This window comes from Copadichromis virginalis, linkage group LG17 (assembly GCF_057382275.1).
Source record: "Copadichromis virginalis isolate Kocher_CV1m ecotype Utaka linkage group LG17, C_Virginalis_male_GT1.1, whole genome shotgun sequence".
In the NCBI taxonomy this organism is placed as follows: Eukaryota; Metazoa; Chordata; class Actinopteri; order Cichliformes; family Cichlidae; genus Copadichromis; species Copadichromis virginalis.
Genome location: NC_140634.1, coordinates 5,354,056 through 5,364,642, shown reverse-complemented (window position 1 = coordinate 5,364,642; position 10,587 = coordinate 5,354,056). Strand labels below are relative to the sequence as shown.

General features: G+C 40.2%; 1 protein-coding gene across 1 annotated transcript in view; it reads left to right on the top strand.

Moving 5' to 3' along the window:
- LOC146688853 (anoctamin-4-like) overlaps window positions 1–9,597 on the top strand; it is a 64,518-nt gene extending 54,921 nt beyond the window's left edge. The window contains exons 22-29 of the mRNA XM_085437692.1: window positions 58–155; window positions 1,002–1,144; window positions 2,303–2,455; window positions 2,542–2,689; window positions 2,775–2,894; window positions 4,165–4,270; window positions 6,523–6,726; window positions 9,003–9,597. Coding sequence (XP_085293818.1) covers window positions 58–155; window positions 1,002–1,144; window positions 2,303–2,455; window positions 2,542–2,689; window positions 2,775–2,894; window positions 4,165–4,270; window positions 6,523–6,714 — 960 coding nt within the window. The 3' untranslated portion in view covers window positions 6,715–6,726; window positions 9,003–9,597. The remainder of the gene's footprint in view (window positions 1–57; window positions 156–1,001; window positions 1,145–2,302; window positions 2,456–2,541; window positions 2,690–2,774; window positions 2,895–4,164; window positions 4,271–6,522; window positions 6,727–9,002) is intronic.
- The last annotated feature ends 990 nt before the right edge of the window (window positions 9,598–10,587 follow it).

Genomic DNA, 10,587 nt, shown 5'->3' with positions numbered 1-10,587 from the left:
ACCATGTTGGCAAAGGCTAAAGTTTGATTTCATGCTATCTCTTTCTTGTCTCCTCAGTGCCATCCTAGTGGCTGTCTCATTGACCTCTGTATGCAGATGGGAATCATCATGGTGCTAAAACAGACGTGGAACAACTTTATGGAGCTCGGCTACCCGTGAGTTCCGTTTGCCGCTGTAACCTTAAAATAATATAAACCTGTTATGTGTTTAGACAAAAAGCAGCATCTGGTGTAAAAAATAAAATATATGGAGCTAGTTACTATGGCAACCTCTTACGTGTATGTATATGGAGTAACTACAAAAATATATAATTCTAGCCCATTACTAGCCCATTTTATTTAATGCTGAATTGCAAATGCATCTTGCTATCCAAGCTAGCTAGCCAGTGCTAGCATTAGCTGGCAACTCTCTAACTCTACGTCATCTGAAAATTTGAAAAAAACAAACCAAAAAAAAACACAGTTATGGCAAAATTGTCAAACTGTTGTTCACAGCTGGGTACATCACAGTGGATACATCCGTCGTTTATATACAGTCTATGTTGGTCGAGAAACGTAGTGTCAGATTGAAAAGGTGCTGAACGTATCTGAATCTATTGCCATGGTAAACATTCATGATCCCCAGGCAATGAATCCTGCTTTTCTAACCTTGTGATTCATCATCTACTGCAAAACTGGTCTCACTCCCATTTTGTTTTTTGTTGTTTGATAAAGTGTTTTTCTCTTTCGTGCTTTTTATAAATTTATTTATTTATTTATTTTTAAATCAATCATTTGACCAGTACTTACTTATGGTCATTTACCTAGCTAATAACATTCCCATATTACTCAACTGTGCTTGTGTGCAGCTCCAGTTACCATATGGTTACATGTACTGTGTTTAAGAACAGATCCGGAGAGCTTTTAAACTTGAAAACAGCAGTCTCTCGTGTTCCGAAACACCTGGACTTAGTGTAGTTGCACAAGAAGATCATGCCCAGTTTTTTTTTGTTTTTTACTCAGACTGATGCAGAACTGGTGGACGCGGCGGAGGCTGAGGAGAGAACACGGCCAAAATGCAAAGGCTGGCTTTCCACAGTGGGAGAGGGATTTTAACCTACAGCCAATGAATGCCTATGGACTGTTTGATGAATACCTGGAGATGAGTATGTTGGATGCAAGCACAATATGAACGAAATACGCTTTGCTGGTAACCTTTGATATCAGTTCTGTATTTTAAGGCTATCCTAAAATGCACTCTACAGTTTAATCTTCAGAATTTATCTAAACAATTTTTTTATCTTGGTCCCAGCAGCTTCAATCCATGTTATGTAATTCTGACACTGCACTATATTGAATTAGAGCTAGAAGCTTTTCCACGTGCTTTAAGGAGCTTTAAGGTGCATTTGATGTTTTTGATCATTGTTTTGGATTTTCATCCTACAGTTTTTAAGTTCACCCATTCCCAGATTTGAAATCGCTCAAATAAATCCACTATACGCTTTCTTCAAGTCATAAAGAGCTGAACAGGACAGAAACTACTGCCTTACATTCATGCAGCAGCCAATAACATGACTCTAAATTCTTAAATTCCAGTCTAAAAAAAAACTGTTTGAAAGCATGATGAACATCTAAAGGAGATGTTGGACATCAGGCATGTTTTTGTTACATGCCTGATGTTCAAGGTAGCTAGTTTACCTTTATACAGTCTGGCTTCATTAAACCTAATAACCACAATCAGGCAAAACCTTCTCACAACACTGGTTTTCAACTCGATAAATAAAGGTTACGGTCAACAGTATCATTCCTTCATATTTGTGCATGAGTAGATATGATTGTAAATCCCTTAAATGTATCCCTATTCTTAATGATCTTTATGATCCAGCCATGGTGATGTCAAACAGCCAAAAACTTACAGCGAGTAGTAAACAAACAGAGCCTTTTTTAATATCTGTGCACTGAGGTCTGCTCGAGCTTTGAGTGGTCAATAGACAGAGATTTTATAAATGTAGCTTGCTCAGGGTAGCAGGCTACTGTGCAGCATAAATGTCTGGATTTACCATGGCAACCACAAATCCTGCTTGTAATTAAATTGAGTAGAAATCACAACAACGGTCGCCTCAAGGTGCTTCTTATTGTTAGATAAAGACCCAACATTAATGCAGGCAAAACCCCGTCAATCAGACAGCCCTCTATGAGCAAGCACTTGGCGACAGTGGGAAGGAAAACCTCCCCTTTAACAGGAAGAAACCTCAAACAGAACCAGGCATCTGCCGTGGCCGGCTGTAGTGCAGGCCTCTGAAGTCTTGCACTGTTTGTTTCAGTTTTACAGTTTGGCTTTACCACCATCTTCGTGGCAGCTTTCCCTCTGGCCCCTCTCTTGGCGCTGATCAACAACATCATCGAGATCCGTTTAGACGCTTACAAGTTTGTCACACAGTGGCGACGCCCTCTGCCATCACAAGCCAAAGACATAGGTAAAGAGTAAAATGCAGTACGTTCCTTTATTACAGAAGCACTTTCCTGTTTGTGGGGTGTCTTTGAAATCATTCTTTATTGGCAGGGATCTGGTATGGCATTTTGGAGGGCATCGGCATCTTGTCCGTCATCACCAACGCCTTTGTGATCGCCGTTACCTCGGACTTCATCCCCCGCCTTGTTTACGCCTACAAGTACGGACCCTGCGCTGGTCAGGGCCGAGCAGGGGAGGGGTGAGGGATGATTTCACAGTTTTTGCTTTAATTCTGTGTTGCTGCATGCTGCAGTTGGTAAAATCATTTCCCGTATGTGCCGCAGGTGCATGATGGGTTATGTCAACGCCAGTCTCTCAGTTTTCCGGGTGTCAGATTTTGAGAGGAGGTCGCACCCCAGGACGAATGGCTCGGAGCTGTTTGGAGAAGCCGTGAAGTACTGCAGGTGGTGTGAGAAGTGAAAAGCTGTTATTTTGAGGCAGCTGTAGAAAACAGAAACACTGTGGGAAGAGAAGTTTGTTTATTTTAAAAAGGCTTCAGCTAAAAGCACAGGGTCAACTATAAGATAATCCACTACTTTATTCACAATTCTGGTAACTGAGTGATCTTACTGAGATCCACATTGAACTGAAGTTACAGAACATCATTTTGGAAACGCCCCATTTTCTGCCAGTATCCCAATTTTCCTGCTCACTAATATGAGTACCGTAATTGTCGGGCTATAAGCCGCTACTTTTTGCACAAGCTTTGAACCCTGCGGCTTTTAGTCAGGTGCGGCTTTTCTATGGATTGTCCATGATTTTTGTCATATCGTAAGACGATTTGTTTTGTGTGTTCCGCTGTTGTACGGCACTACGTTGCCTGGCGGAAGGATCGGGGTTCAAGAGTGGTATATTAGTCACATGTCCGTCCGCCAGGCAACGTAGTGCCGTACGAAGTAGCGCGAAAAACAAACTTCAAAGTAGCGGTACGCGTTCAGCGGGAGGCGTGGATGATGAGCGGCGATAAACTTGCGAAAAGCAAGTTATGCCCAACTCCACCGGTGGATTCTGACAGCGTGGAAAAGTGTGAAAACATCCACGATCACCAACGGATTTTGATGATGGAGAGGAGGACACCGCCACGGCCCTTCTGAGGGTGTTCGACTCTGACACTGACAACGAGGATTTCTTTGGTTTTGAAAGTGACAACGAAGGAGAGAAGCGGAGAGTGGATGACGAAGCCATCCTGAGCCTGTTTGTTTCCGACACTGGAGAAGAGGACTTTGGTGGTTTTAGAGCGCAGGAAGAAGAGAAAGATGGTGAATGACTGACTTTTCTTCTTGTTAAAGCCGTGTTACTGCACCTGAGCCTAAAAGGTAGTCCGAATCTATTTTTCTGGTGTGCTGTAGGCTACTGTTATGTACTACATGTGCAAATATGTACCCATAACTTGTTTTTCAAAATATTAATAAAAGTGATGTCTCCAAACAGCCATCTCTTTCCTGACAATTCCCTTTGTGCATATTCTCTTACATATGATAAGTCAACATTGAAACACCTGCGGCTTTTAGTCAGGTGCGGCTAATGTATGTACAAAACAGGATTTTCCCCGGATTTTAGCTTGTGCGGCTAATATTCAGGTGCGCTTTGTAGTCCGGGAAATACGGTAAATGAGTCATCAGTGTTTCTGTAGGATGAACTTTGACCTTTCTCTTTTTTCCCCTCCCCTTTTAGGTATCGTGACTACAGGGAGCCTCCAGATTCTGCAGAGCCTTACTCTTACACTCTGCAGTTCTGGCACGTCCTGGCAGCCCGGCTGGCCTTCATCATTGTTTTTGAGGTCAGTCTTTTGTAGTCACTGACAAATGACAGCAGGCTGCAGGCTGCCTTTGGAATTGGATTCCTTCTTATTATTTTGTCAACAGGTTTTCACCTTTCTCTCTTATTTATCAGGACCAACCAGCAGTGCTGTGAAAAAGTACTTGACTCCCTTCTTTCCCCCTTCAAACTAATTCTAATTTTATAGAAAGATAAAAAGAGTAAATGCAAATTTCAGTTTTTAAATTATGATTTCATTGATCAAAAAAGCTATCTTACCTCGACCTTAGTCTAGGTGAATTAGTTGTTGTGAACCATATTTTTTTTTTAGAAAAATTTGTTTTAGATTACGAGCCACACCCAGGAAGACCTGTTGAATCAAGAATTCACTTAAATAGAACCTGTCTGAGAAGCTGAAGAGGTCTAAGAGATCTCATAAAGGAGGAACATCATGACACGATCTAAAGAAACTCAAGAAGATCTGAGAGAACAGATGAGAGACAAAGTCATCGACACCGGGGTGGAAGGGTTACAAAGGCATTTCTAAGGCTGAGGGAGGTCGTTATTCACAAATGGAGAAAACTTGGAGCATTCACAGGAAAGTCCACCCTTCCAAAATTTCTCTATGAGTGCATCAGCAACTTATCAAGGAGGTTACAAGAGAACTGCAGACGTAAATTGTCCCTAAAGGTCAAAGGTCATGGCTCAAAAATAAGAAAGACACTGGGCAACAATGGCACCAGGGGAGAGTTGGTGGAGACAGCCACAGCTGACCAAAAAGAACATAAAGGCTCGTTTCACAATTGCCAGAAACTATCTTACATCTATTCAATTCAATTCAATTTTATTTATATAGCGCCAAATCACAACAAAAGTCGCCTCAAGGCGCTTCATAGATACAGAGAAAAACCCAACAATCATATGACCCCCTATGAGCAAGCACTTTGGCGACAGTGGGAAGGAAAAACTCCCTTTTAACAGGAAGAAACCTCCGGCAGAACCAGGCTCAGGGAGGGGCGGGGCCATCTGCTGCAACCGGTTGGGGCGAGAGAAGAAAAACATCTGCCATAAAACTAACACAACATCATACAAGCAGGCAGACATGGTTGTAACAGTGTGGTGATCTGGGCCTACCTTGCTGCTTCAGGATTTGGACAACTTGCTGTAATTGGTGGAGCCATGAATTATGCTCTCTACCAGAAAATCCTGAAGGAGAATGTCAGGCCATCAGTTCATGCCCTGAAGCGCAAGCTCACTTCTGCAGCAGGACGATGATCCCAAATACACCAGATAGTCCACCTCTGAATGGCTAAAAATAACGAAACTTCAGGTTTTGGAGTGACTAGTCAAAGTCTGAACTTAAATCTTTGACCTTAAAAGGCCGTTCATGTCTGAAAACCCTCCAGTGTTGCTAAATTAAAACAGTTTTGCAAAGAGAATGCCTCAATTTCTCCACAATGAAGTGAAAGACTCATTGCCAGTTGGCACACTTGATTGCAGTTCTTGGGCGGCACAACCAGTTATGTTTAGATGGATTGTTTTCCCCTTAAAAATAATTTAAAATTGCATTTTGCATTTACTGGTGTTCAATGATCTGAAACATGCAAGTGTTACAAATATGCAAAAAAGTAAGAAATCATGAAGGGGTTAAATACATTTTCATAGAACTGTATTTTTCTCAATATTTTTCTCAAATCTAAAAAAGCCTAATAGAGACATGGCTCTAGTGAATATTTTTAACCATGACCCATCAACTCAAATCATTTAGAGACTAAAGATTTGATGAATTGCAGAAAAGTGCAGCCACAGAAGCCCAGTCATGTTCTAACGTTGCTGTGACCAAAATAGAGTCATGCAATTTAAAAAAAACATGTTCTGCTTCCTGTGTTTGGCATTCTGAGCGACCTGTTCCAGCTTTCAGCGGCTGGAGGAGTGCACTCTTCTATTTTAGCTCACACGCTCTAAGTAACATTGCAACTAATCCAGATTTAGGAGGTGTAAAAAAAGCATTTTATAAATCCAGATTAGAGCTGCTCGGGTACAGTGTATTTATCAGAGAAGAGGCTCAAATAAACGTGTCACTCGGAAATTTTTTACCATCTTTCAAATCATTTGTTATGCTTTGTGAAGCATTTAACTGATAAAGAGCCAGTCTTTCCTATTAGGACATAACAATCAAAGAAGCAAAGCATTACTGCATCTTATCACTTCAAAGTTCTTAGCATAGTGGAGGTATAGCTCTGGGATTTCTGATAAAGTTCTGTGTTTTTGTAGCATATGGTCTTTGCCATCAAGACTCTGATCGCATACCTGATCCCCGACCTTCCCAAGGACCTGCGAGACAGAATGCGCAGGGAGAAATACTTGATCCAGGAGATGATGTATGAGGCTGAGTTGGAGAGACTGCAAAAGGAAAAAAACGAGAAGAAGAAGAAAGACAGGGTCCACCATAAGGAATGGCCCTGAACACACCAACAGGTACATGTAGAGAGATTTTCTTCAGCTCTATTAAGGCTGTATATCAAAAATGGCTACCACGATGTCATTTATTTGTTTGTGAAGACCAGTGTTGGGGTTGTTATTTAGGAAAAGTATTGCTTTATTACTTTTATTAAATGTAAGTATGTTACTGAATTACTCACCAGAAAGAGTAAAAAATTTTTACACTACTCGTTACATTACTTTCCAGTTACTCTGTAAAATGACCTGAAACACAGTGTCATGTAATTACTATTTAACAAACCTGAGGCTACAGTCCCACACATCAGCCCAAATCCCTATCCTAGTGAGGACAGGCCTACAATCTTTCTTTTAGTAGTTGCATATGAACACAAAGCAAAGAAACCTCAAAGGGGCTGCTGCAGTGATTCTACTTAAGTGGCATGAACAGGTGGAAACAGAGGCTTCAAGTCTGATGACTCCTCATTTAACTAAGTGAAGATCAAGCCTATTAAAGATCAGCGTTTGGTTGCTGGGTTGGGGTTGGCATATACTCTGGGTTTTTGGCTGGCTTTGCCTTAGCATGCTGTCTGTGCAGACATGTGCAAAAAATAAAGTTGCTTTATCAGTAAAATGTGGCTTGTGGGCTTGTGTTAATTTTGTGAAATTAAAATAAAAGTGATGCACATAACTCCTCAAAGCTGATGCCGCTCCACCATTTTACTCCACCCAAATTCAGTTGATTGTAGTGCAAGTACACAAGACAAAAAAAAAGTGTTCGATGTGGGGTGGTTTTTTTTTTCATTTCTGCTGCTGATAACTGAAGAACCTTTGTAACAGACGTAAAGAGATAATTGTAACTGCAATATAATTGCTGAATTTAGTATCATATTAACATATTACATTACAGTATTATGGACACATGTAATGTGATGAATCATATTACTTTGCATGCGTTGTATTAGTTACTGGTGTAATGTTTACACCAGTACACTGGTGAAGACCCATGTTGATGGTTTAAAGTTATTAATTTGACCACTGCTGTTCTTTTAGCCGGTATTTAGTGCCTAAAATTAGAATACCATAAAGTGGATGGGCGACATATGCAGACATAAGTGTCTGCTAAGTCACACAGAGAGGTTTGATTTGTAGTGGCATTTACCGCTTTACTCACCACGTTCTCATCCCAACGCATAACATACCGGCGCATGTGACAGATCGTCGGTATGTTACGCATTCTGAGGCATGAGAGCCGAAAGGAATGAATCTATACATGTAAATGTGTTTTATGTTCTGATCATGAATCACTCTGGAAAACACTACGTGATAGGTTTAAGCTTATGGTTAAGGTTCTGGTTCAGACTGGAAGCGAGGGCTGGAGCCTCTGCTCGAAGCGTGTGTTCCCACCACGAGCGGCATTCTGTTGGATTCAATTGAGAATCTGGAGCATCTCATAAGGACGCAGAAGGGTACCTCTCGTGTCACTATGAGACTCCTCGGGCTGTGAGAAATTGTCAGTATGTTGCGCGTTGGGAATGAGAATGTTCTGGCTTTACTACCTTTTAAAGATTTTTACCGCTAAGTTTTAAAAGTTTAAAAAGTCCGAGTTATTAAATACTTAGCGGTGTGACTCAGCTATAGAGACCAAAAGCCTTTTTTGTATAAGGCTGTAAGCGTCCCTGTTTCCGCTATGTTTTACCAAGGGGGTCTTTTGAGACAGTCTTGAGGAAATGCAGTATTTGGCATTAATGCATTAGCTTCCGTTTTCAGCTCTGGTAGTTGCCATTTACTCACAACTAGCATCTTCTTATGGGGACTACAAATTTCAGTCCACCAGAACAGCTGTTGCAGTCTTGTATTTACTCTAGCTAACTAGCAAATTGTGCTAACGTTTAGTTCTGACTGAAAATGTGAACTGATTGAAAGCCTGGTTTATGTTTTTTATCTATATCCAGTCTATCCACAGAAATTCAAAAGCCCATCTAATATCGACTTAATAAATGTACAGTTGTATGACCAGGAAATGAAAGTTCTTGTGTTTAATAAGTGTTATAGTCACTTTTAGTTGGCATTTTCTGTTACTGGACTAAAACCCAGACATTTAAATTCATTACAGAGTAAAGTTACTAAGCTACAGTTCAAGTTATTGCTCAAAAGATGACATTAAAAGCAGTTTTCTGCTGCCATGGATGAATGCTGTGTATATTCAGTACAAAGTGTATTAAAACTGCGATCCAAAAAAATGTAAATAAAGCTGTTTGTTTGAAATGTTTCTCGGTGTTTGCAAGCTTTACACGAGTGTCTCTTATTTCCAGGTAGTCAGCAGGTCTTTGGTTTTCACAGCACAGCAGAGGGAGAGTGCCGGGTTTCCTGCATGTACTGGACTCTCATCCCTTCCTCCTGCTATGTCAGACCAGCCCCTCCTGTTGGACAGTTTCTGAACTGCATCTAGCTCACCGTAACAGTGACTTTGGAGCCCATGTCTGCAAAACTAAGAGAAGTGCTCTGGAACATTTGGCAGTGGGATTTGCTACTTTTTCCCTTCCAGTTTGGACTCTCAGCAGGGTACATCTTCAGATCCTGAATGTAGATTTTAAGCAAGATGAAACTTTTCCACATTTTCTGTTTTAGATGAGAGGACCTACTCTCCTGAGCTTACTAGGTAACAAACCCTGTTTACATTTCTTCTTGCTAAGGGAGTTCACATTTTGCTTCACTGTAAATAAATGTATTTAAATGAATGTCAGGCTTATATGCTCTGCTATAGTGTAGTGCAAGAAAAATTAAGTAATGTAAAGACCTATTCTATCAAGGCTATGGCGCTGTCCACAGTTTGCCTATATTGGAAATGCTTTCCACTTGAATTTAGATTGATAACTGCAGTAATAAATATTATTTATTGTAAAGACATTTGACTTTCCCTTTCTTGATTATATCTTGAGTCAGTAGATGTTTTTTATTTAGACATTATTGTCATTAACACTGAAAAAAAACGTCATGGTAAGTTTAATGCATGGTTTAAAAGTACAGGGAGACAACTGTAAAAATTGAATATGGAAAATTCTTTCACTGCATCCAGCTTTTTTTTTTTAACGTATTTTTACTTTTTTTTCATAGCAGGTGAGTCAGCACTCACTAAAAAGTGAAAAAGGTGTATTTATTTAATTGAGTTCCTACTTCAAGGAAACAGACTCATATATATTTCTAGTTAATTAATTCCACAGTAAAACCACAGAGGCAAAAATGTCAACTTTCTTTAGAGGTGCAAACCAATACGAACCAATGGGATAAAAACAGTCAGCAATAATCAAATGGATAATAACTTTATTAATGAGTATTTACTCTCATACTTCTTCTACAATTGGTTCATTATTTTCTTAAAATATATTTCCCAATGAAAAGGTTAAAATAAAAGTGAACATGGTAAAGTAACTATTTTCTGCTACTTCATAGAGTACTTTTATTACCCCGCATTTGAGAGGAAGATATCAGACTTCAAGTTACTTTTTTTATTTTAACAGGAAGTAGAACTCTTGCAATTAAGAGTCTCTTTTCGAGAGTGCTCTGAGCCAAGACAAACAACATGAGGTTCACAACTCTGATTTTGACCCAGGACTCTCTTCCCATGTGGAAAAGCACTCACCACTGGGTCACATTAACGAACTGAGGTCGAAGTCATCACTGAAAGCCACTTCTGGCTGCTCCCCTGCCATACGGGGTCACCACCACAGGTAGCTCCACATGTTTGTTTTGACAGTTTCACACTTCCTGATGCATCACCAAAGGGGATTATTGTCCCCGGCTAGAAATGAAGTACCATTTCACTTTCCAGGCAAGTGTAAAAACCAGTACTTTTCTACTAACAGTACACAATCAGAAAATGTAATTTTTGGTTTTATT